The 26,863-nt window shown below is 40.2% G+C and overlaps 2 protein-coding genes across 7 annotated transcripts in view; one reads left to right on the forward strand and one right to left on the reverse strand.

Annotated features, from left to right (window-relative positions):
- The window catches only part of VRK2 (VRK serine/threonine kinase 2), a 40,288-nt gene extending 35,044 nt beyond the window's left edge, over nucleotides 1-5,244 (forward strand). For 4 of the 6 annotated variants that reach the window (XM_069008885.1, XM_069008886.1, XM_069008887.1 and 1 more), the window contains 3 exons: nucleotides 2,266-2,439; nucleotides 2,745-2,921; nucleotides 4,737-5,244. In XM_069008885.1, coding sequence (XP_068864986.1) covers nucleotides 2,266-2,439; nucleotides 2,745-2,921; nucleotides 4,737-4,976 — 591 coding nt within the window. In that variant the 3' untranslated portion in view covers nucleotides 4,977-5,244. Of the gene's footprint in view, nucleotides 1-2,265; nucleotides 2,440-2,744; nucleotides 2,922-3,595; nucleotides 3,691-4,736 lie in introns of all 6 variants that reach the window. The other 2 variants (XM_069008889.1, XM_069008890.1) reach the window with 2 other exon arrangements.
- Nucleotides 4,987-25,999, reverse strand: FANCL (FA complementation group L). The gene is made up of 14 exons (XM_069008893.1): nucleotides 25,865-25,999; nucleotides 24,052-24,110; nucleotides 22,997-23,057; nucleotides 22,181-22,237; nucleotides 20,494-20,591; nucleotides 16,963-17,059; nucleotides 14,284-14,352; nucleotides 8,700-8,850; nucleotides 6,885-6,968; nucleotides 6,723-6,768; nucleotides 6,552-6,633; nucleotides 5,656-5,772; nucleotides 5,291-5,362; nucleotides 4,987-5,072 (listed from the first exon to the last, which is right to left on the reverse strand). The coding sequence occupies exons 1-14, from the start codon at nucleotides 25,955-25,957 to the stop codon at nucleotides 5,037-5,039; spliced, it is 1,122 nt and encodes a 373-aa protein (XP_068864994.1). The 5' UTR covers nucleotides 25,958-25,999; the 3' UTR covers nucleotides 4,987-5,036.
- Nucleotides 26,000-26,863: the final 864 nt, after the last annotated feature.

Below are 26,863 nucleotides of genomic sequence, written 5' to 3' on the forward strand. Positions count from 1 at the left end.
GGCGTGTGCAATAAGGCAGGGTCAGGGTCCCATCCATTTTTAATATTGCTGGTGAACTTTGGACCATCACAAGTGTACGTGAGCCAAGAATGCAGGATGCAAACTAATGTGACTGATAGGCTGCGAGATGAATGGTGATTCAAGTATCAGTGCACAGATGGTTCTGATTTGCTGAGTTTTGTAGCTGCTGCAACTGAAGACATAAAATATCCTTCTAGTCATAAATTAGCTCTTTGGAAGCAAAACCTTGGCACCAGAGCTTTACAACCTTCAATTAGTAGGGAAAGAAGTATTTGAATGACTGTGGTATTGACATCTGTAGGCCTGCACAGTAATCATTCCTAATAGAAGAGAATATCTGTTTGAGGGGGTTTTGCATGGCTAATTAACCACCAGTGAGAATATGTAATTTTTTCATGATCTCCTGATTGTCACCTTTCTCTCATGATACAATTAGATTTTATTGTAGCAAGTGCCTCACAAACCAATTGTCAGCACTATTTACGTATTGTGGAAGGCAGAACAAAAGTTCACGTTTAATGAAAAGGCACTGGGTTTTGATCTTGGTAATTACAGATACTTAGTTTAGCACTTTATTGACTTTTCTGGTTTTACCCCTTTTTTTTCTAATTTTAACAAAACCAAAAGCTATTTTGGTGACAGGACTGCTGTGGCTGTGATGGTGACCACTGTGTTCTCAATCATTTGAGAAGTTTTTTTAAGTTTGCACTGTTTTGTGAACTGACTCAGAGCATCAGGTAGCTGTTAACTGATCTCCAGCTGATCTTGCTGGATCTCTGTTTCACAGGAATCTTTGATTTCTCAGTCAGACACTAAATAGTAAATCTGTTTCCTTCTTAAGCCTGGCCTAAGACTCAACAATCTGTGGCGTAAAAGATGATCCCAGCCTTGCAGGCTGCAGGAGCTGCTGCAGCACTGGCTATTTGCAAGTCACACCCCCCTGGAAAATCCCTGGCTGAGGAGTGTCAGTTATCACCATTCCTGTGCCGCAGGACTCAGTGGGATTGGATTTGATGGCCAGGAACAGGATCAGAGGGAATGCCTGTGTGTTACTAAATCTTGGCACCTGTCAGCACTTTTTCAGCAAAGTCTGAGTGTCTCACTTCTTGGAACAGTGAGAGCACCAGGATCACCTGTGTATTACTGCAGCCTGTTCCTTCAGCCAGTTCTCCTGCTGACACGAGCCAGTTTCCTCTAAACACTCGCTGCAAAACAGCTGCAGAAAGGCAATTTTAGGGTTATTCAAAGGATGTAAGGAGTACTTAAATACAAGTAGAGAGGGCAGGTAACTGAACTCTCTCGAAATTTATTGCTGTTTTCAGAAAATGCAATGTTTCAGTGGCCGGGTGCTCCTGGTGCTGCAGCCCTGACAGTGCTGGATGACAGGTAGGCTCTTCCCACTGCCTGTCTTCATGGCAATGCCTCTAGTGATCCTAGGCCTGACTTTTCATCTCAGCGTTCCCTTTCCCACTCTCCTTTTCTTCAAACACTTCTCCCATGGAAGAGACAACCTAGGAATAGTGGGAGCCACTGCAAACAAGCCACTATTTCCTCACTTGTTGCTTGTGTGCAGGATCTGACTCCAGCTGATCTGTCTGGTTGCACCTGTACCAGTTTGGTACACAGGAAATGAGGGGATTTGGGGTTAATTCCCATCTGAAGAGCAGCAGACACCTGTAACAGAGGATCCTGTAGCACCAGCTCCTTGATGAGGTGAAGAGGATTGCTACCGAGCAAGGATTTTAGGCTATTACTCCCTGTATAGTATCATAATCTAATCTTGAGGTGGTTCTTGGTTCCAATTGCACACCAGAGATAGGTGATAAAAGATTAATTGCATTAATTCTCAAGTTTATTTACCACAGTTTTTGGCCCTGAATAAGTATTTTCAGCTTTCCCCCCTACAATGAAAGTGCTGATGTTGTGGCAAAGGGAAAGTGGGGTGAGGCCAGCTCCCTGCTTACTTGATCTTGTAGAAATCAGACTAAAAAATAATTGCATCAATACCAAGCTCTAATCTCATTAGGATGGATGAAATATGGTAATTTTTAGGTGTAAAACCACTTATTTTCACTTTTAGTCCTGTTGGAACTTTTAAGTGAAAGCTTAAAAGTTTTGCTTTAAGTCCTCTTTGGAAAATGATGGTGTTGTTTAAGGTGTGTATGTACGGTGAAGATCATTATTTTTCTGTGTGAATTCTGGGCTTTTTTCACTGTACAAAATGCTCACTGTTGTTCATCCCAGGTTCGCCTCCCAAAGCCTCCACCAAAACCAGCTCAGAAGAAGGGAAAAAAGCTGGAAGGTGAAGAACCTGCCTGTCAAAACAAAGTGTGTGTGGGAGTGTCAGGCACACAGCTCCTGGGAGAAGAAAAGCCAAGTAAACTGAACAGGAGGCCTCCCAAGGCAGAGCTGCAGCAGGTGAGGATTTGGGCCCTGCAGTAGCACCAGATCTCCCTGTTCATTAGCTCCGTGTCCAGCTTTTGGGGAGGGCAAGGAAGAATAGGGCTGGAAAAGAGCCAAGGGCCCTGTCACAAACTCTGGGAGCTGGCAGATGCTTGCTGGCTTCCAGTATTCCAAACAGGAACCTGAGGGCCCAGGGGATAAGTGCCAGGAGGGCCTGAGCTGCCCCAAACCTGGCGCCTCCAAGTGCCAGATCAGGATCTGGAATAAGTCTGAACTTACTGACTTCCTTTCAGCACATAGTTACTGTCTTACCTCAACAGGCTCCCTTGCCCAGGCCTTCCCCAAAACCAGTGCAGCAGAAGGCAAACAGGGGCCATGAGGAGCACTCCAGCTGCCTGAGCAGGCCCCACACCCGGGAAACACGCCAACAATTCCAGGTGGAAGAGAAGCCACTCAGATTTTACACTACTCGTCAGGAGCCTGAGCACCCAAAAAAGGTGAGGGGTTTGGTGTTACCACAGAGCAGTCACAAGTGCCTTGAGAAGGAAAGATCAGCTTTTCTAAGAAGAAGAGTTCCAAAAACCCCTCCAAGCAGGCCTCAACTATGTGTATGCAAACTTGCTGTTTGCCACGAACACTAAAGGTTTGTGGGTAATTGCCTGTACTATTGGCCTGCTACCATTGCAGTGTGCAGTGCAGCTGCAGAGCAAAGCCCTGCACTTGGATGCAGATTGTAATTTCCCAACTCGTATCCCTTTGTGGACCCTGTTGTTTGCGTGGTAGAAACTAAGTTCAGGAGTTCCCTTCTCTGTGTAGTGGAAAACTTCAGAGTTTTACAGCAGAGGATTTTAGCAGTTAACAAACTCACCTTGACTATTAGTGGTAATTTAGTGCATAAAAGGGCTGAATGAATAGTTTCAGTCTTACTCTTCAACTGTACAGAAAAAAAAATGAATCAGCTTTAGTACCAGTAATGCAGCACCACATCCCTGTTGGCCATCACCCTGCGCTCCTGTTCTCTGGAGCTTTGGTGTATTTTAGTGAGGGGATTGCACCCTGGTTTTCTTTCATAGAAACAAATAACTTGGTTAAATGAGGACAGTTTCTAATGAGCACAAAAATGCAACTTTTAAGGTAGCTTTATGATTAATCCAAAATTCTTTGCTTCAAGCAGTCTGATCATCACTGCCTGGAGACTCCGGTACAAGCTGGGAGAGGGAAGCAGCAAAAGCACAGCTGTACCTGAGAGCACCAGGCAGGACAGTGGTGAGCAGAACCATCCTGGGAGATGTTTTGGCTGCCAGCAGGGGAGATGGAGTCTGACAAGTCAAACACAACTTTGGAACAGGAAAACACTCCAGTGTTACTTCCTAGTCCTCAAATGTGGAGTGTTTGCAGAAAAGGGACCAATCACTGGGCTGGTGTTTAGATTATATTTGTGTTTGGATTTAGTTTTTCTAATGGAAAAGCTGCTATTCCAGTAGGATTAAACGTGCTGTCTCTATGTAGAACCATTCCGTGGTACTCACTGAATATTCTGCACAATAGGAGGGACTTTAAATGGGTGTCAGGAAACATTTAAGCCATTCAAATGAGAAACTGGAGAAGGAAAAAAGGCAGGGTTCTCTTAGCTTCATTTTGCAGAATTCCTCTCAGTTCCTCTCACGTAATTTAGGAGCTTGGTAATGGAAAGCTCTGTAGGAAACCAAAGCTGTCCCTGGTTCTAAGGGACAGTGGAAAAGATTCTTAAGTCTTGGCTAAGTGAGAAGTGGGATGGTGGTGTTTGGGGATCCTTTCAGAGGTGGAGGCTGGCCAAGGACAGCATTGCTGCTGGAGATGTAAAACAGCCCAGGCACCCCTGGCCAGCCAGAACAAGCCCCACTCTATCAGTTTATGTTCCCTGTGATGGGCAGGAGAAGTTCAGCTTCACTGAAAATAAAAGGCAAAACTTACAGAAATCAAACCAGCAAATTCACACTTAAAATCATGTCTTGAGTGTCTAGGACAAACCTTTATTAGCAGGAACATGAGAAAGACTGGATATATTCAACAAGTCAAAGATAAGAGAAGAATTTTAGCTGTAGACTTCAATAGTAAATATAGGTAAGTCTCTTTAGGAGGCGTTGAACCGTGTCTTATGTTACACACTTACCATACAATAGCCATATGCATGCATATTCCAGAGGTAAGCCTCCATAAGAATTGTATTGCTTTCTCTAGGATAACTTAAATACCTCAATGGCATCTTCATTTTTTTGATTCACATCTCACTTAATACTAGCTTTATAATTACAGCTTTTTTTCCCCTGCAGGAAGACACTGCAAGAGAGCTGCCACCATTTGACCCCTACAGAATACTCTCAGAATGCAGAAAGAAACACAATCACCTTGTAACTGCAGTTCCTCCAGCAGCATCCCCGGCTGGTGCTGACACCACTCGTCCCTTTCTCACTGTTGTGTTTAGGCTGGCATTTGCTGATGAAACCTACCCCTACACTGCAGCTGTTCTGGTGCTTCTGCTGCTCATTGTACTGTCCCTGTATTGGCTTTGATGTTGCTGCTCCTGTGTCTTCAGTGGGAGTGCAGTGGTGTTCCCACCATGCAGTTTTTTCCTAGAGCTTCTTCATTGAAGATTTCAGTGTCAGGGGCTTGAAAAAGAAGTTTTAAATAATCCTGTCAGTACATACCTCGTACAGACAAGTTCTCATCTGCACTCTATAGTTACGGATTCTCTTTTGGATTATTTGGATTATTTTTGCTGGGGTTTTTTTTAGCTGAACCTTTTGTTACAGCACCATTAAAAAAGTATCGTTAAATACAGTGGAGTGTGATCTCTAATTTAATCCTACTCGTTGGATTTCCTTACCTTATTACAATAGGGACATTCACCAAAGATGACATTAAAACTCTGTCTGCTGGTAGGAAGGCCTTGTAGCCACTGCAACACAAGGAAATGGGTTAAAAGTCACACTGGTTTCATATCCAATTCAAGAACCACCTATCAATCAGAGTTCAGCTGATGAACAGCTGACAGGGTGCACTGAAAGTAAGAGGGTGGATCTGTTTCCCAGAGAGCGCATGTAGGAATTGGGGCTGTCAGGACAAGCGGAAGCACAGTGACTGCCATAATGTTCCTTACAGGTTCTTGCCTCTTTTCAGAATTTAAGTGGACAGTGCTTGTTTTCCAGAATGTGCCAGCTAATGAGCAGTTTGTCCTGCTGGTCACTTTACCTCATAGAGACAGGCCTGGTGGAAGGGCTGCCCACAGCGAGGATCGTCACACACTTGGTCGGGCGCGCTGCCATCAAGCCGGTAAGCGTAGCAGATCCCACAGTCCTTGGCAAAGTCCTGGAACACAACAGCACAGCTGAAAGGAAGGGATGGGCTGCTAACACACAAACAGGTTCACCTGTGTCTTTGCTTTTGCAGTTTTTGTTAGCTGGAATGACTATTTTTTGCCTTTAATATGTATCTGTTTAGGCCATAATGGCATAGAGTGACACTGGGTTCCAGGTGTGCAAGACTTGACTGGGTTATATTTCCCTCCCTCACTGAATTACGTCTCATTCAACAAACATTTCCCTACTTTCGGCAACTTTTTGTTAATGACAAATCATAGTGGTTAATAATGATTTGACATGAGACACAAACCCTCAGTCAGATCTTAATTTAGAAGCTTCATGAGTGAAAGCAAAGCTCGTAATCCAGTGTTACAGCATTGTCAAAAATTAATTCCCAGTTTGTTTGAAATGCACCAGTATTGGGATGGCCTCTTGTCCCCTCCAAGCAGCTCTACCTAATTAGAACTGAAGTCATCAACATCCATAACAGAATGTTTGGAGTTTCCACATCTCATTAGCTACTCTGGAACTTCCTCTTTTCCTTTTAATACTGGAGCCTGTTATTAATGGCCTCACTGCTATGAAGGCCACAGGGAAGTGTGCACCTCTAAGCAAAGGTTAACAAGCTCTGACAACTGTTGCTTGAAGTTCAGAAGTCCTTGTGACAATGCATTAATCCAATCACCTCTCTTCTAAGTCTCTGATTGTCCCTGGCTCTTAGAAAGTGACCATTTAAATGTTCCTTGTTCAGCAATAACAACTGATCATTAACCAAAACTAACTTACGCTTTTTTCCAACACGGCACGAGATGGAAAATCAATTTCTAGGAGCTCTCTCAAGTTTCGTAACAAACTGATTTCCGGATCCCTGCGGATGGGAGAGAGGGAGAGAAAAGTCCACAGTGGGAATGGCAAACACCATTTGAGTTTCCAGCCTGCTTTACTAGAGACACTCACCACAAGTGCATGTTGTTGTTGAGTTTAGTTCTCAGCGGGTTCACTGCTGCAAACAACAGACAGGAATAATGGCATCACCCCAGTGAACCTCCCGGGTTTCAGGTAGGGATTGGATTGGAGATCTGAGTCCAGAGGAGAGACGAGTGGAATTTGCTGCCTTACCGTGATCTGCTCCAAGGAAATAACACTCTGGAAGCATGTTTGGATGGCGAGGATCTACCTCTATGTTCACTGAGACATTGTTCCCTGCAAGGAGAAAGCAGAGCCATGGGGAAGCTTTGCAGTCAAGGATTTGAAAAAGGAACCATTTTTAAAAGCAGTTTTAAATTGGCTAATTCTGGCTGGGTTTCAGTAGGATAAATAGTAACAAAGTTCAGAGGTATCCAAATGATTGTACAAAATATCAGTATATATTAAATATTTACATTTCCACAAACTGTAATTAAAAATAGCAACTGATTAAAAAAACCTGCCAGGCTTGCATTTCTTTTAGACTTGTCTTAAGGTTAACACTTATTCAGAAATAAACCTAATCAACTCAAGCTAGATGACAAAATCCATCCAAAATCTTGGTGAAACTTTAAAGGTAGTAGACATGTCACTTACTAATTCATCTTTATCTTCTGTTGTCAAAAAGAGAAGCCCAAACCCAATACTAAGCAGCAGAAGTCAGTCCCCTCCCCAGCAAACTGCAGGCCTGAGACAACAATGCTGTATTTTTGAAACAGCAAATATTTGGTTTTGCAAGACACCCCACCATCCCTGGAAGGGCTCTGTTCCTCAGGGGGAAGCAGCTCAGTGGTGCTCTGGATCCAGCTCCAAGAGCTCACAGCAAAGTCTCTCCTGAACAAGCCCAGGCGAAGCCCAAATGTTTTCTGTAACTAAAGCTTGTGTTAGGCTTTCCCTCCTGGAAGAGGTGGGAATGAATGAAATCAAAGTTCAGTGGTAGCTGAAGGTCCTCTGTGCCCGACAACAAAGGGCTCAAAGCCCTATCCTGCCTCTGCTCAGCTGTGCCAAGGCTCACTGGGAGGCTTTTCTTCCCTTTTCCTTGGCCTATGACAAAGGGCAGCAGGACCAGGACAAAGCCCCCCTGACAGCACACAAAGTGGTGGCTGACCCACCTCATTCCAGCCACTTGCTGAACTTTTCCTGTCCTTCCCTCCACTCCCATGGAGCAGCTCCCCTCCAGCTCCTTCTTCCCTTTCTCCTTCCCTCCCTCCCTCCACAGCTGTCAGGGACAACGTGGGTTCACTCTGTGTTCTCACATTTCTACAACTGGTCATTGGTGATGTGGACTTCAGCTAAAAATCAGCACATTTCTGACAAAGATAACATCCCCCCAGCATTTCCAGCCTCTGACAGTGGCAATTACAACTTCTTATCTTATACATGCCATTACAAAATTCCATATCCTATGTATATTAAGACCTTAAAATGCCAGACATGAGCATATAAACTGAGGTACATTTTCAGGTGGTTAACAGAGAGGCCTCATTTCCTCTCTTTCATTTCTTTGTCCTTCCCACTTGCCTTCTTTAACCCCCTCTTCTCCCTTTGGACTGCACTGTAATATTCCTTCCCCTCCAGGATAGGATGAATCTAAAGTTTAAAAATCTGGATTTTGTGACTGAGGTATGGGCTTCACCTAAGCTGATTTTTTACAAATACTGATTTTTCCAGTTACCATGCAAGTGCTCAGCTGTTGACAGTTTCACGTTCATAATTTACAAATACACAAGGTTTTCCTGCAGAAATTTTCATTTATCTGACACCAGAAAGTTGTAATGAATTTCCCAAACGGGATCAGTATTCTGTGGAAAGTTATTTTTTTACAACACAAAAGAAGAGTTGTGTCTTTAAGTGCTGCCCTTCCTCTCCCAAACTCAAAGAAGCATCATCTGATGAGACAAGGAAAACAAAACAGCTCCTGGAGTTTTACTTCTCAAATCCACTGTATCCCTTTAAAGCTTTTCCTACCTATTGCAATTCTTCTGGTTGTAGCACTCCGTGTGGGATTTTCTGGCTCAAGCACCCATGTCTTCCCATCAATTTCATCCAGGGCATCCCAGAATTCCTTCAGCGACTCCAGTGCTGCCAGGAACTGATTGTAAATGTCTATTAAGGAGTTCTAAAAAGAAGAAGTTTAAACAGATTTCATAAGAGTTTCCACCAATGGCCCAAGAGAATAATTAAAAAACAATTAATCATTTAAGGAGTGTTAAAATCCATGTGTGTGTCCCAGTGTATCAGGATAGCAAAAACCATGGAATAGCACCTAACATCATCATCATTATCTCAAAATTAAGCAGTATAAAAGCAGGTGCTTAAGATCAGCGTTCAAACCCTGTAAATAAGGCAAGAGAAGGAGAAACCATCTAATAAGCAGAGGATTACACGTGGGGGATTTCAATATTTGAGAGTGGATTACATGGAATCAGAAATATCTTTCATTGGACAGGACAATATACAGGACAGCAATCCAAAAGAAATCTTTTGAAATCATCAGTGGGCAAAAAGAAGTCACTATTTCCCCAGGAAAAGACTTCTGCAAGAGGAGAAAACACTTGGTGGTCAAGTGAACTCTTTGCAGGTACAGATGCCCAGAGAGGGGCAGATTTCAGAGCTCCTGAGGTCCAAAAGAAGAAGCAAATTAAACGTTCTGTTCTCAGACAGGTATTCTTCTATGAATTAAACTATTCCCTCTGTATTTTGTTTCCTTTAATCCACAGTAATTATATTCTTCCTTTCTCACCTGGACAAAGAGCAACAAATTATCTGAGTGTTCTCAGATGAAGAAATAGAATTTTTCTATGTAGTAACTTTTTATATTTTGTGCATGTGTATTTTAGGAAGAAACGGCATAGCTTGGAAATAAAATGCTACATTTTTTCCTGCTGTTGTTAAATTATATTAAAGTAGGAAAGCACCTAAGCAGAGAAGTGTGAATTCTGCCAATCTCAAAATGTAACGCTTATTATCTTTAAAAGCATTTTGTTACTTTTATAATACCTGAAGTGATATAATAGTGTCAGTCACTTAACCACATCTTAGAGTATAGTATCTTCATCTTAAGTACTATTATTTCCAGTATTTTAATAATTTTCACACAGTCCTGAAATGTGATCTTTTGTGCTCTGATGACACTTAAATTAATAGCATAATTTTCTGGTACTTGCAACAGTTGCTTTCCATTTTGATTTTTTACATTTTTCTGTATCACATACAGATAAATCCTCTAATAATCATTTTTATCTTTATCTTCTGGGAATTCAAAGGGTTTCACTAGAAAAAAGAAACATCAAGGGATTATAACCCACAGATAAGTTTTAAAATCCAATTAATTTTAATACTAATTGTAATTTTTCAATGATGTTCCTTAAAAAGGTAGTTAAATCTTTTTTTTTTTATACACTGTTCATTTGATCTTATTTGCATGCTTCACTGATGTTGCCAGCTGTCTCCTGCTATATACATAAATGCATCTATAGCGATTTAAATACATCACCTGCTTGTCATGCAAACCATGAAAACTTCAAGATTCCTTTTTATTAGATTGACCAACTTATTTTTGGTCACTGCCCAGCACTTTTAGAACATCCTGAGATCACACTTTTCTTTGGTCTAAATCAGACCAAGACCATTGTTAATTATGTCAAACAGCACAAACTCTTTTTCATGGTCCCCCTTGCACAAATGAGTTAGAATTTGTGTGAAATATGTCAAAATTCTTTGGAAAATAAGAATTTCATCATTCAGACTATCAGTGCTGCTCACCCCAACTCTAAAAGCACTCATAAAGCCAAACTGGTTCCTCCATCCTCCATAAACACACTGGCTCTGATGAGTCCCCACAAACGGTGACCCCAATGTCAACTCTGTGTTACCAGACTCCACGGATCCCTCATCCATTTAACACCACTGACTTTGTCCCAGGAAAATCAGATACTCTGGACCTCCCTGTCTCCAAGGGGAACACGCCTTCTCTTCTGCCAGGAAAGTCTCATGTGGTTTCTCAACCTTTTTATTTCCATTTTTATCCTCTGCACTCTCATCTCCACCTCATCATCAGGACCTCCTCATGCCAATACCTTTCTTCCTTCAATTCAAACATTCTCCCAAGTCCAGCCTTATTGCCCATACACCATTTCCTCCAATCAAAGGAGGAATGGGAAAAAATGTCACTCTACTCTTGATTCTTATTTCTGGAGCCACAGAGGCCAGGAAGAATAAAGAGAAAATCTCAAGCCTGTGCCTGCCAAAAAACCAATGAAGCCTTTCAGGAACTTCTAAGAAGTGCTGTAACCTATATGGCTGTTCTGCCAAATTTCAAGCATCTGCTCCAAATCCTGGATGAACTAAATAGTAATCAAATGGCAGTAAACGTTCTAATTAAGGTAAATACAGAAAAATTGATTGCAAATAATTTTTCAAAACCAGATAAAAATAAAATCTTTATTCTGAGATATTTTGGCTAAAATTCTTCCTAATACAAAATTTGCTTATCCAAAATTAAAACACCTGCAAAGCCCCCAGTAGGAAAGGTGAAATAGCCTAAACTAGAGATGCCATTACCTTCTTGCCCTTCATGAATTCATAAATAAAATACAATTTAATAAAGCAAACACTCATTAAACGGAAAAGGGGTCACCTAAAGAATTTATGATTCCTTAGATTTGTTTGGAAACAGTTTCTCGTCAGCAGTAGTTTAACGATTCCCCTCTCCTTAACAGAAATTAAGCCAAGACACAAGACTGAAATCTTTATAAAGTGTCTTGCCAACCATCTCCATTTTCTGTATTTACAGCTGGTGTCTGCGACGTTCCTTTGCCAAGAAAAAAGCACAATTACGATGCTTTTTATTGTGTTTTCATCTAAATAACTGAAAAATAATCTCATTCCCACCACTCCACCTTCTGCACCTTGCACTCCTGTTTCCTTGCTGGCTGCTGCACGACCTCATTAGTCATTAATTTCCACTCTCATGACCTTCATGTAGCCAGCCAGGTGGGCAGTGGTCAGTATGGAAACCTTACCCTGACGTGAGACACCCTGATTCTGCAGAACTGCACTTACAGCGTGTGCTAAAATTGGAGACAGCACATTTATCTGGTTCTTTAGAAAAAGGCTATAACAGAAATAAGTAGATGTTCTTGCACTTGTCATTGAGAAGCACTCTGCATTTATTTGGCACTTAGAACAGGAGCAGCAGCAGCAGCATTGCCCTTGGTGCTGATTTCTTACTACTCTAAAACGTCTCCTCTGAGCCAGAATCCACTGGCTGTTGCTGCTCATGCTGTGAGACACCTGCACTGGCTACTGGGCTTGTCATGACGCACAAAACCCCACCATCTTCAGCTTGACATTGTGCAAGTTATAATTATTCATCCAAATGAATATGTCAGAGCAGCAGCAGCAGACCTCTCATCAGAGCAAAAGAAAAATACATCAAAACATTATCAACCCAGCAGGAAGACAGGGACCATAAGGAAAATTACCCATTTTTAATATGGATGCCATAAAGCCGTGTCTATTATTATACGGAAGGGAAAAAAAAAAAAAAAGAAGGAGGAAAAAAAACCCAACAACCCCTCAAGTTTAAAATCCATGAGCCTGAAATAGGCAGCAGCACACATGGGGTGGGAAAGAAAAATCAATTACCTGCAATCTATTTATGTTTTCTCTCATAGGAGTTTAGATTCTAATGGCGCCATTGCACCAATTTAGTTAAGCCTTGTCAATTTATACTTTAAAGATGTAATATTAAAAGTTTAAGACCAATTGGTACCAAAACATCATGTTGTTTCACTAGAGAAGAGGTATAGCATGCTCTTTTTCCCCTTTTAGGGACCAAAATTTTCATGCACTTGAGTACCTGCTGAATTCTGCTACCAGTGGTGCTGCAGCATTATTTAAGTTTAACCCATATTTTATCACGGTGTGAGGGCTGCTCACTGCAGTGATTTCCACGCATTTGGAAAATAAACACAATTTACACAATTACCAAAGCCATTTGTCCCCACAAGTGTTGGGTTCATGTCACCCACACACACAAGGTCAATTTGCAAAAGCTACTGTATGGCTAAAGCATTTCTGTCTGCTGGTATTTGGTTCAGGATTAGAGCAGGCTCTCTGCAGCTGGAATTAGTGTCTCATGATTTCAAAAGAGGCTCTTCAGTTACACACAAACACCTTTTGTTCATGTTTTCAAACAGGCCCCAGGTAATTCTAACCGTAAAAAGATTTTAAGCATCAGAGTGTTGTATTTTTAACAGTGGATTTTTCCTTGGATGTAGTGCCAATATCAGTATATCCACCCCCATTTTTAACTTGTTGAAGGCTGCTCCATGTCTTGTTTTTCCAGAACATTTTATTAAAACACAAGTCCATCTTTAAAATTACTATCAGTAAACACAGAGAAGCAGTCACTGTCAGGGATGTTTGAAACGTTGTTAATTTGAGGCAACAAAAATTGCAAGGCTCTAAAATTATTAAAACACTGTTGAAAGTATGTATTAAGTTTGAGGTTGGAAACAGCACTTGAAATCCCGGCCAGAGTGTAGGGACTCCAGCAGAATTTAAGGGAAAAACATTTATTTAAACTGTTCCAAACCACACCAGCAAATCAAAACCTAAAAGTTACATAAATAAATGCATTTTTCATTTGCAGTGGTTGATTCTTGCAGTTATTTCCTCTCAATATTAGAGTATCTGAGGTGACACACAGAACCTTGAGCTCTGCAGAAAAATTATATGCCCAGCTTAAACTCATCCTGCTGCAACCTCCCAGCCATGTTCCCTATGTAAATTTAGTATTTATTGCTCGGTAGAAACCTTTATGAGAGTTAGAAATACCAGATGCAATCATTTATGTAAAATCTATTATCCTGATTCAAAAGAAATTAAATATCAATTATTTGCTACATATACTTCAAATTACCTTGTATCTAAGTGGTCACATTTAAATTCATTTTAAAAAGCACACACGCTGTATTCAGGAAGAAAGGTATATGAAATAATGTGAGAGACCAACAAGAGACAATGTGGTTCTTTATAGTAGCAATATCAGTTAAACTAAGAAATCTGAATTTTGTTAAATACTTTCCTGTATGGATTATAACTGGAAAAGTTTTATTAAGTTATGAATACTCTATGGGATAAGAAACTGGGGGAAACTCTATAGGATAACCAACTCCTTTTTTCAGTGTCTGTCAACTTGAGAGGGTGTTTCTTTTCTAGAAGACAATAATTTTTTATACATTTCGTTTCATTTTCACTTTCCCACCATAACTCCTAGAGAATTTTCAGTCATGTAAACAACTTAGAAAAAACTCAACCAGTACAAGCACAGCATGCAAGGAACATCTCATGGCAAGGAAGATATTTAAGGTACTATAATAAGGAATATGGAGTTCAGTGTTATTACATTTTCATGAGCATGTACAGAAATAAAATGCACACAGGGAGAAAAGCTGGAGTTAAAAAGCAAACCAAACCCCTTGTTTCCACCCCTCCACTGCATATGTATTTTTTATTAAAAAAAGCTGCCTAGTCCAGCAGTTACCTGTGGCATCCAGGAAACAGCAAAAGGAACAGGAAAATCCACAAGGCAATCTGGTGGTTCTGTAGGATACTGAGGGAGGGAAAGAAAATACAGTATTTCTGGTTTTTTTCCTTAGTGATTTAAAGTCAGACTGATACTCAGCTGGCAAATTTGATAACAAAATATGAGCCCTTCAAGCATCTTGAGAACTTGGCTCTGAGAGGAAACAGTATGTAAAGCATTTTCAGGAATAGTTATGAGTGTTAATTATCATTTAAAGAAGAAAGCTACATGTAAATGTTTTATATATCAGTATTTAGTAAAGGCAGGAGAATCACAATTTTCTGTGTTCAGTGGTCACAGAGGCACATTAAAGAAACCTTAAGACACAAAGCATGAAATATTTTTTAAAAATTTCTCCTCAATTACACATACTGGATAGCAAAGTTTAAAAATCAAACAACCCTTCCATGAGTCAAGAGCTAATTTTCATTTAAGCTAAACTATTTGTTTTGATTGGCAACATTTTGTGCTTTGAAACTGAAAGTAATCTAGAGTACAAAACTATTTAGAAAGACATGAGTGAACATAGACCCAAAATTAAAACAAACCCTCATTCCAAATTAAGAGACATCAATAAGAAAAATTTTTAAAAGGGCTGTATTAAAAAAAAAATGAAGCTATAAAAGGTTTGCTAACTCCATGACACCTTCAGTTATTACAGTTACAATCAAAAGTGTATGTCAGAAATCCTCCTATTATTCTTTAGGACAATTTAAGCAATTATTAAATACAATATTTATACTAGTTTTCTGAGCATGCAGCTAACTTTATCTAGAGAAAGCATTTTCATACCCCTTGCCAATTACCCCTTGCTAATTACCAAAGTGTCTTAATTACTACACAACAGGCAAATCCTTGCAGTGGCCTATTTGGGGTCTGAAATGCTCCTGCACTGATCTCAATCAAAGAAACAGCATAACGAAAATAAACACACTTTTATTAAAGCAGGTTATCAAAAGAAATCCATTCCCAAAAAATACTTCAGCCAAGTCTTTCCAAACATAGTGGCTGTGTGTATGAAGGAAAATCAAGTCCCCATGTCACCAAAACACTGTTTCACACACAAATTTTGTCTGGCAAGTTTAAATGCCAGACATGGCTTAAAAAGGACAAGCAATTGATCCTTCATCATAACAAACAGTTGAAAACAAAATGAAAAAAAAAAAAAAGATGATTACTTGTTAAATCAGACAAGACTGATAATCTCATCTTTTAATTTCGTACATCCTTTGTTGTTAGATGGTGCTTTCTTCTGCTATGAGGAATATTCAGCTATTTTATTACTTTAAGAAAACCACACAAGTTTGTACAAGGACAGAAAACTGGAATCTCCATTCCCTCAGGACAATGCAAAGTTAAGGCTGAACAGAACCAGCCAATGCACAAGCGTCATTGTTTGACCATGACAGCTGCTTGGGAAAAATGAATATTGCACTGTAATTTTTTCTGCATTTTTATACTTTCAAACAGTTAAAATGCTTTACTTCTGTTGTCCTAAGAGCAAGAAAACCTTAGGGCAACAGGCTGCCCATAATTTCTGGTGTCACACAAAGTATTGTATTTATCCTTTATAAACAACACAACCTGGTTCCTCTCCTTGCACATTAAATAGACCATAATTGTACTTCCTGATGGATTTTTTCCATCAATGTATTTAATAATGGACTGACTAGCAAATTAATTATGCACTCATTACTCTCTGCATGTAGAACAGTTTTACTCTTTTTAAAAATCCACTTGAGCAACACTCATTCCCAAACAGTATTTTTCCCGTCCTTTTCCCCCTCAAAGGTAAAGCTTGTTCATGTTATGTAAGACTGGAAAGCTCCTGGTTTCTAAAGGAATATAGGATGCCTGTGAAGGTGGGATTTAATCTTACAATACTGTGCCAATGCCTCATGCTTTCAAGATTATAACTCCAAATGATGGACCACAGATAGTCCCAAACAACAACACTCATACACTTTTAGATCCCTTTTTCCCTGGACTGGTTTTCTGAAGACAACAGTTACTGCCATGCAATTGTCACCACATAGCCTGGATATTCACAGGCTCTGATGAGAGATTTATGCCTTGAAACGAGACATTCTATGAAGAAACATTGCAATTTGAGTTCAGTGATAAGATCCAGGAAGAATTAAATTTTTTCTGTTTCTGCAAATGCCATGGGTTTGATTTGCAAGTACCGTCAAAATTAGACATTTATTTAGACTAAAAAGAAATAATTTTTCTGACTGACTTCAGTTTTTCATAAATCTCTACATCTCTGACTTTAACAGTAAGACTTGTTAATAACCAACCCAACATCCTCTAATTCTTGTTCTATGCACAGTCTCTGGACGGAGTGATAATGAAGGAAAGTCTCCCAGATGGCTTTGTCTGTAATCCAGTAAAATGACTGCAATATCAAAGTGTTTTTCTTGTGATGCAGAGTTGCATTTTACAGATAACCATAATCCAGTATTAGTTTTAAATATAGTTAGTCTGAAAACTCTCCAAAAAAAATTTTTAACTGCCCTATTACCTTGCAGAACAGACATAGCAGCAAACAAAACAACACTCTAAAATCCTAACGAATTAAGAAAATTTGATTTATTTCAAGGGAGCCTCAAGATATTTTGTCCCACATCAATTTACCTTTGCATTTAACTTAAGAGTGATGAGATGCTGTCGACCACACGAGTCTTCAGCTTTTAACCTGACTGTGGTCAGCCCAGTGTCCACATAGGCCACTCTGGAAGAGAAAAGAAAACTCTTAGAGCCCTGCAAGAAGTGCAGATTAAAAGGTTTGCAATACTCTGATTAGTCTGTTACAAATATTAATCAGAGGAAGTCCTATATGCCAAGCATTTCTGCTGCTCCAGATTTACTGCTGTTAATACACCAGCCTAGTGCTTAATGCAGTCATATATCTCTGGGTTATTTACAGCGTGTGTCAGGGCTCACGCTGTGGTCAGTGAGCACCGTGTTGCAGTTTTCCATCACTGGAACCTTTGACACACACAGCATGTTCCTGTCAGCCTCTACTTATGTACACATTAAACTTCCTGTCAAATCTTTGATCCATTTCTGCACTTTCTTACTCTATGAGACTTTTATGCTCTTGATTTGCTTTTCTCTTCAATGAAGTTCTCTTTTATTATCAATACTATTATTGTGGGAAATTCAGTGCATATTGGTTCATATTCTGAAATTGATTTTCTGCAGAAAATAGTACCCAAACAGGTACAAAATGAGTTATTTATGATGATTTGCCTCCATTTCATGACAGTTTTACACCGTATTCATGCACCTGAGCAAGCAGAAAGTACATACTAAATGTGAATAAGTTTTAAAACTTCTGACATAATCACTGACTCTTAGCTTAAGATGGCACTGGTTCATGCCTCCCACCACAATGAAGATGGATACAATTGTAAAATATATTGTTCTCTAAAGATGTATTTTGCTTAGTAGCTTCAACAAGTGCCAAAAAGGTTCAAACTTCCCCATATATTTACCAGTAAACTGGGCATGTGGATATTTTGGCATTTTTACTATGTCATTCCTGTGTAAAGATAAAAAGCAGTCCAAGATAATTGCATGACTTATCACCCAAACTGATGGAAAGGCCTAACAGAGTTCAGAGAGAGCATCTGCTTGCTGGCCTAAGTAACATTTATTTTTTTAAACCATTACATACTAGAAAAAGTGGCAACAGAATTGTAGAGGCTTTTGGAAGAAAAAGTAGATGTACACCAAAGGGTGGCACATCCCTAGGAAGGAAGTGAAAAAAAGAAAATTACCTACATAAATGAAATAGCCTCAATATGAGGGAACTGAAAAATACAGATAGGGGTAGTAAGAACGGAGAGAGAGAGAGATTATTTCATGTTTAATGCTGATTAATGCAACATTAAAGAGACCTGCAGATTTCTGGGAGTATTTCTCCACAACAGCTGAAAGACAGACAAGTCTTGATGAAAGTATAATTCAACTGAAGTCCATTAAACTTGATATACTTAGAAAGAATTAGAGCATTCCTCCTCTAATTGGGGGAAAAAAATCATTACTCCTGCTTTGCTCCAACTTTACCTCAAAAGTGTGTCAGAGTTTTATAAAGGTGAGAAACTACCGCTATACCACCCCTCCATCTCCTGCTTCCTGGGCTGGGGGATTCCTAGAGCAGCAGCTGAGGCACAGCATGGATACCACAGTGAAACATGCAGCAGTGTCCACACCAAAGCACAACTGGTGCCTGCAGCACTATGCTGAGAGGTTCCATACCAAAGGAGAACAGAAAAACTAAAGGAATGCTGCCAAGGTGTCTGGGATCTTAAATTACCTGTTCTGACATTCACCTTGTTTGGAGCACTTCAATCTTGATTTATATGAAAAGTACGGATTATTTTAGTTTAAAATCACATATTTGTATAAACACGTAAGGAATTGTAGGTGATATTTCACTTCTACAGACTTTTATTCCTCTGTAGGCTCCATCATTTTATCACCACAGCAAAAAAATGGAATCAGCATAAAGATGGAAAGCCTTAGGAAAATCTCTGAAATCCAGCATGACACACAAATGACTGAGAGCACAGGCCCAGGCAGGATTCTCTGGAAATGGAGAAGGCAAGAGGAGAAGATACTTTCTATGAAAAAAATGGGAAAATATCAAGCAGAAGATCTTTGAGATTTGAAAGACCACGGACTTAAGAGGTACTGGCAGCCTTTATGAATCCTCATGAGGGTGATAGGAGTCCTACATGTGTTTTATAGATGATAATTTACCTTCCCAAGACACTGTCACTGAATTAACCAGCTTGATTAAGGGATAGTATTAGAAGAGCCTTTCCTGTAACTGGACTCCTGCAGGAGTATCTCTCTTTCCCACCCATATCCTTCCATTTTTCAGTAGGATTTGGGTGCAGTCAGCTTCCAGCATGACCCCAAACCTGCTAGAAACGAGTAAATCTGGGGTACACAACAAACAAGGGGTTTTCCTAAGAAAAATCCTGTTAAATAAAGCTGGAGGCTGCTCAAGGTGTGAGCAGTGATGGCTCCTCACTGCCAGCACCAAACCAAGGGAGTTCTGCTGAAAGATCATTGCAGGACGTTCTTAACTGACATGTAAAGAAGCATCACCTACAACTCAGAAGCAGTCTCAGTTAAGAGGCTTTCTTAGAGAGTCCCTTTAGTGTTAAAAGCACTCTAAAATCAGAGGTGTGACTTGCTAAGGGACTTCAAATTGCCTGTCTAGGTTATTCTCCTTCCAAGTCAGAGTAAACCCGATGTGATTTTCCTTACATGCAGCATAGTCCTTTGATTAATGACTGACTTCCCCAAACCTTTTTCAAGATTTTGGGGGTTTGGAGTTTATTTGTTTGTTTTGTTTGTTTGGTGTTTTGTTTTTTATCCATTTTGGGAGAGCAAGCATAATTGAAAATTTGTTGCCCACGTGTTTAAGAAATTTTAACTAATATTCTCAGATGTGAGCCTGTGAAATTTAAATAGAGTATGGCATAATTACATATTAACAATGGCAACCACTGACAAAAACTTCAGCTGGTTTAACAGGGGTGTTTTAAGTCTTAAAATAAAATTGGGCCTTCAAAGCAAATTCCCACTTAATGTTAATCACATGTTGTTCATATATATAGAAATCAGGTGGAAAACTCAAAACTGTTCTTACACCTAAGGCTTCTATATTTCATTTAACAAAATACACATTTGCTAAAGGTTTGGGTTGAGAGTTTTTCAAATCTCCCCTCCACTCAAGCATTTTTTTTGGTAGATTTACTTTTCTGTGGACTAAATATTAAACTCCTCTAAGAAGATCCTTGTGCTGTAAAGAGCAGGTTCTTTATTATTACTCTAATTCAAAAAGTATGAAATGTTTTTTGAAAGCATAAAGGTACACAATGATCAACCATAATCTATAGGAATAGTCACAACCAGCTGTACAAAGCTTAGTAGTGTATCACCTTTCAGCTCAGTTATTTGAGACAGAAAATATCCCTTCAGTTGACACAGGTTTGTTGGGTTCTTTTAGTTTAAAAACAAAGCAAAATCAGTTTCTGAATAGGGTAAATGAACAGAACAAGTACATTTGATATGTTCAACTCACAAATACAAAAGAGGAACAGATATTCTAAAGATGATGTTTGTTAAGAACTAAAATAATCATACTTATTCCAGCCCAGTATTTCTAGATCTCTGACAAGACAGGAGTAGTATTCTGGAGGCCGTGGTATGTGCAGGTCTTGTGTGTTCTTTAAAGCAATTTCCTGTTTAAAAGAACATTAAAAACATCGTTAAGAGCAATTTCAATATTTTTGCATCTATTTAGCCATGTGATTTTTGCAATTCATTTGAAAATATTAAGCTTATGTAAAATTAACTGTACACTGCATTTGTTTTGTTATAGCCTCCAGCTAAAGCAGACAAAGAAGCTGTTTGGTAAATTACTTCAGATACTGGTAATGAAAACATCTGCAATTTAAAAAAACCCCACAGATGTTGACAACGGAGTCTTCAGATGCAAATATCAAATGTGCCTCTTTTTCAGCTAATAAATTTGAAGTCAAGCATCTTGACTGAAAGAACATTTCAAAAGAAGGTTCTATTAAGCCCACAGCTGTCTCCTGGGCTCCACTGCCACAAAGACAACACATCTATGAAATTTCCCATATTTTATATATATATATAAACTTTATATAGCAATCAAAAAACAAAATCAATTTCTCAGTTGTAACATCACATGATCCCTTAGAGCAAGTTTTGGTACAGACACTCATCAAGCATGTAGTAATGTCTCAAAAAGAAGTTTTTATCAAGAAGTTAATGTTACTGTGAAAAATAAGCCCAAACCCTGTGTTTCAGTTACGTGTTCTTTAAAAGTGCATTTAAGCTAAAATTATGCTTACAGAACACATAAATTTATGACATTTAGAATAAAAGTATTAATAATTTAAAATAAAATAAATTTATGTGAAAATAAAATCCATAATAAGACAAGTTTAACAATCATTTCTGTCCAGCTCTCCCACACCACCTTCTGTGTTTTCACTCTCTGCACTAACTGAGGATCACTATTTTGCTATTTTGAATGAATTAGACACTCACTGCATTCTCATTTTCTGAGTGCCTGTGTATGTAGGCAAATAGATTGAAATAACTATTGTGCAATATTCCAAAACAGACATTCTTATTCAGGCCTGCTCCAAGCATAGCAGAGCAGCAGTGTAATACCAGGAGGAACTTCTGCTGTTGTTCAGAAGACTACTTCCTGTGTTTTACTCCTAAAGTTAAGTAGGTTGGATGAAGTATTCATCAGCAAGAATGCTCATAGAACAATGTCTTACTAAGAGATAAGAATTGCCAGTTTCATGTTTTTTTAAAGGGTTTGCTACTCTTCAACCCCAGACTTTGAAAAACTTTTAAAAGAAGAATAAACAGCAGCCTCTGAACTATTAGGAAAAAAAAAAGCTTTCTGCATTTATTTGTCAAATTGTCAGACAGGTGAAAGCACCTTCAGCAATCCACTGACTGTATCCACTTGTATGATTACAAGCCTGCTTTAGCATCTGGACAATAACAGGAATTCTAAGAAAATCACTGTAAAGAGGATGGCTCTACACTGAGATTCCTTGCTGGGATTTTAAATTCTTGTAGCACTCCAACTTCCAGAGAAACAGTCACTTAAAATCCTAAAGAATATTTATGCAGCTATTACATGAACAGCATACATTCAAAATCAGCTTTTTTTAAAAAACCCCAGCCATAAATCTATGGAACAGTAACCTGTAAAGAACTGAAAGTGAAACCCAAAGCTCTAAGAGGATCCCATGTCCCACACATACATTCTGCCACTCACCAAAACAGTTTTCAGCTCCACCATAAAGCTGACAAGATCTGGGCAGCTGTGCAGCCTCTGGAGGAAAGAGAGGATTAGTTAATTTTCTGTAACTCATAACTTCTGGTGGTTCAGTCCAAGTGTTTTTCTGGTATTGTATTGTCAAACCAAACATTAAAAAGACCAAGTGTATAAACTTTTCAATTACAGAAGAGAATTCCCAGGAAACTTTACTGATAAGGAACCATCCCCTCGGTCACACCACATGACATCACTCATTTATATATTTATGAATCTGGTCTGTGAGATACAGTGTCTCAACCAACACATGTGGCAAAGATTCCTCCTTAGAAACAAAGTATTCTAAGGCTGCTGTAGCCTCACTCTGAAGTTTCCTTTGGATACTGAGATATAATTTAGATCCCAAGAATGAACTAAGTCTATCAAGAATTAATGTGAATTCTCTTCTTTGCATTATGAACAACTTTTAAAAAAGTAAATACGCTAAAAGAAAAGGCAAAATCTGTTTCCAATTGAGAGAGTAAAGAAAAATTCCAGTAAAATGTCATCAGTCATTTATTAAAAATTGCTCTAGCCCGATCTCCAAAAAAAGAATAAAGGCTGAATAAAAATAATTATTTACTAAATTCTATCCATTTCTCATTATATTTACTTGTAAATCCTCAGGCACTTAAAAATAAATCTTGGCTACAATGAAAGGAGGGTTCTTTAACCTTTTAAGAATAGGTGTATGAGCACAAGCTTTTCAGAATCATGAAGAAAGATTTAAGAATGTTTAGTAATAATATTAAAACAAGTGGTTTTAAACTTGTATACCTGCTTTAAAATGTGCCGATATCCGTGCAGGATCTTCTTCAGATGCCAGCTGCACTCTATCCTAGACAGTGTTTTGTACAAGTTTTAAATGCACAGTACATGATTTTTAAAAGACAGCAGAAAGCCTTCTATGGCAAAAGCACAACAGCTTTTCTTGGAAAAAAACAAAGGAAGGAAACAATACTCCAAAATTTCTTTGAATTCCAAGTTCAAAGTTACTTAAAACTTCCAAATGTCACTATGCTGAAGCCCATTAAAAATTAAGCATTTACCTGCAAAAAGCCTGTTCTGTGCTGAAAACAACAACATAACTCTTGCGAGCAAGTGTGACTTCATAAAATACACTAATATTTAAAAGTGATAACCTGAAAATGTCAAAGTTACCTGTAATGCAGTTTTAATTACCCAACCCAGAATGTAATAAAGCTATGGAATATCACATCTGCTCCCAGTTTGGAATGGGCTGGCCTAGGCAGAATTATGGAACACAAAGTTAAAGGCTCATCCACATATGTGGATTAGCCCCTTTCACCCCACTTCCCACAGATTGCTGGGATAAACACAGAAATAAGAAAAAAGCTTTCAAAGAAAAGTTGGGTAATACAAATTACTACATAGAAACAGCAAACAGAAAATGAAGTTAAAAAGCTCTGTTAACCATCAAGTACTTAATTGCCTAAATTTACAACTCTGCACTGAATTTTCTGTTTCCCAAATGGTGACATATAAATGATCTATAAATATAAATTAAATAAAAAATATAATATTTTCCCAAGTACATTGCTTCATATATATAAATACAACCAATTAATTACAACATGTTTCAAAGTTAATTAACAACAAAATATTTTGATATAGGCAATGCTTATTGTCAGCATTTATTAACACTGACGCTGTGCAATTTTGTTGCAAGGTTAAGCTAAAACCAGTGAGAATTAATTAGTAACACTGATATTGGAAAAAAAAAAAAATTCATTTTCATATCCATTATTGCTTTTATCAAAACAAACTTTGCTACATCAGACTTAGAAATTGCTGTCATAAAACTCTCTTACCTTGCATTTTTCAGCTGAAAATCCACTGGTAGCAGTATCCTGATGTGGAAGTCTCTACCCTTGAAAAGAAGTATTTAGTTAATAGGCGAATCAGAAAATAAAAATACTAAGACACTTGTGGGAATGGTTCCCCATCAGATCAGCTACTAAGAAAGAAACTTTGTCTTTTCTGTCTTTCAGGAATATTATTCAGAATCTCCTTCCTTAGGGATAAAAAGCAGCATGAGTGACAGGTACAAATAATGTTGATCTTAATTCTGAAGTTGAAATACTCTTGACCTTTAATTCACAATATTCAGTAAAAACTCTTCCATACATCACATTTCATAAAGAAAACATAACACCTTTCAGGAGAAAAATAAACATTATCCAAATCTGGACAAGACTAAAACACATAATTTAATCCAAGTCATGCTACTGCACATGAAAGTTTGTCTTTAACTCCAGTAGAAGTCAAAACAGACGCTTATCATCAAAGTAACTACACTAAAAAGAACCTTGGGCACCGATCCACAGCACATTTCAGCAGAGTTTTACCAACTGTAAACAAAAACAGTCCCAAGTATATAAATTGAATTTTTTTTCCTGTTAGTGCAATCCACATGGGGCAGCTTCGAAATCCCAGCTACTTGTATTTTCAGTTCTTACTGAGGTCCTCCTTCTACTTTCTTATGAGATGATCAAAATAGAACTGATATGAAGAAAGTCTGTGAAGCTGTGAAGCAAAGGGGGCAGATAACTTATCTTAAAACTTCTATTCCAGGCCCCATCCCAGCTCAGCACACCTTGAAGTAGGTAGCACTGGTCTCCAGCACAAGCAAGGCATGGACATACTGGAGTTAGTCCAGGGAGGAGCTCTGAGGGTGATCGAGAGCTCAAAGCATCTCCCATGCCAGGAGAGTCTCAGGAAGCTGGGACTGTTTAGTCTACAGAAAAGGATCAGGGAAGGACTAAAAAAAGTACAGCCAGATCTGACAGAAATACAGGAAATACCACCTAAACGGAATGAAAAAACCCCTCATTAATAGTGAAGGGGGCTCAGAGAATGGAACAGGCCATCTAAGAGGTTGCACACTCTCCATGGACGGAGATACTCACAACCCGATTGCAAATGATCTAAAGCAACCTACTTGAAGTAGAGGACCTCCAGAGGTTCCTTTCAATCTCAATGTCAACTACATTTTTGACAAAGCTAGTGGACACAGCCCATGTCTTTTGCCTTCTACTTAGCAGAATAAAGTCCCACGCTATTTCTAAATTAAAATACACCCGTTCAGAGCTCTGTGTATGTGATATTTTAAAGAGCCACAGCTGCACAGTGTCAGCGATGGCAAAGCTGGGTTGGGAGCATCGCCTCAGGCGATGTTCTGCCCCCAGCACCGCGCCTTCCTCATCCCGAGGGACGATGCAGCCGCTTTAGCTGAAGCTTCACAACTAAATGGAAGGAAACACCCACCATCAGTCATTTATGTCAACTTTTACCACAGGCCATGAACGCGGGCACATTCAACCTTGCCCCAAAACCACTTTTGTCAGCACAACTAACCCAGCCCAGAAGTTAGCAGGAAGCCATTCCCTAGGCAAGCCCGCGGGACGACGGCGGGATCCCTCAGAGCAGGGAAACGGCATTCCCTAATTCACATTCCCGGTGGCTGAGTCAGGAACCCCGGCAAGGCGGGAAGCGCTTCCCCCTCAGACCCAGCCGCGGCACAGCGGGAAGCGGTCCCTCCCCAGACCCTGCAGGGCGGGAAGCATCCCCCCCCTCCGCCTCGGAGTAAGGTCCGCCGGCCAAATGACGCCCGGGCCGCGGTACCTGGGCGGTGACAAAGCCCTCGTAGGCGGTGCCGTGGCGGTCCTGAGGCAGCAGCAGCGGGCAGTGCCGGAGCAGACCCCGCGCTCCCGCCATGTTCCCGCCCGGCGCCGCCGCCGCCGCAGTTCGAACGCGAAGCCCCACCCCCGCCGGCGGGCGGCGCACGCGCCTGAGGGGAAGGGCGGGAGAGGCGGGCTCGTGAGGGGCGGCGCGCGCGCACCTGAGGGGAGAAGCGTGTCACTGAGGGGAGGAGCACACCCGAGAGAAGGGCACTCGAGGAGAGGAGCACACCTGAGGGGAAAGTACACCTGAGAGGAGGGTTGTGTCGCTGAGGGGAGCGCACCCAAGGAGAGGAGCACACGTGAGGGGGGAGCATACCTGTGGGGAGGGGAGAGCACCTGAGGGGAAGGTTGTGTCGCTGAAGGGAGTACACTTGAGGAGGGGGAAGCTCACCTGAGGGGAGGAACGCACTTGAGGGGTGAGGTGCGTGCCACTGAGGGAAGCGCACCTACGGAGAGGAGAACACCTGAGGGGAGGAGCGCACCGCGCTGAGGGATGCGCACCCTCGGGGGAGGCGCGCGCGTCTCCAAGGCGGGAAACTCTGAGGGAGACCCCCCGCGGCTTCCCGAGCTCCGGAGGGGCAGCTTCCATAGAACCCCGAGGAGCAGCTTCCAGAATCCCAAGGAGCAGCCCTGGCTTCTCCACAGCAAGGAGGGGCTCCCTCTACTTTGGGGAGCGGCTTTTCCAGAGCGCTGAAGGAGCACGGCTTCTCTAGAGCAGAAACGGGGTTTCCTTGCTCTTCAGCACGTCGTGAGGGGACTGAATTGAGTAAGGACTAGCTATTAAGTAAGGATAACTATTAAGTAAGGCTCAGCTGACTGTGTCATGGAGATTTTCTTGCCACCCGGGCCCAGGGTTACTCGATTTATGCATTCTTTTCTAGGAGTCAATAGAAAAGTTCCTGCTGTAACACTTTTAGAGTCATAAAAGCCCTCCTGCCCT

The sequence above is a fragment of the Aphelocoma coerulescens genome, chromosome 3 (assembly GCF_041296385.1).
Source record: "Aphelocoma coerulescens isolate FSJ_1873_10779 chromosome 3, UR_Acoe_1.0, whole genome shotgun sequence".
Lineage (NCBI taxonomy): Eukaryota > Metazoa > Chordata > Aves > Passeriformes > Corvidae > Aphelocoma > Aphelocoma coerulescens.

Excerpts from the sequence above, each read along its gene's own strand:
- FANCL (XM_069008893.1), bottom strand. The coding sequence starts at position 25,957 with ATGGCGGGAGCGCGGGGTCTGCTCCGGCACTGCCCGCTGCTGCTGCCT. Across the intron at positions 5,773-6,551 it reads GTGCCGTGTTGGAAAAAAGC|GACTTTGCCAAGGACTGTGG; the intron begins GTAAGTTAGTTT and ends GTTGTGTTCCAG. Across the intron at positions 5,363-5,655 it reads ACCAGGCCTGTCTCTATGAG|TGGCTACAAGGCCTTCCTAC; the intron begins GTAAAGTGACCA and ends CTTGTGTTGCAG.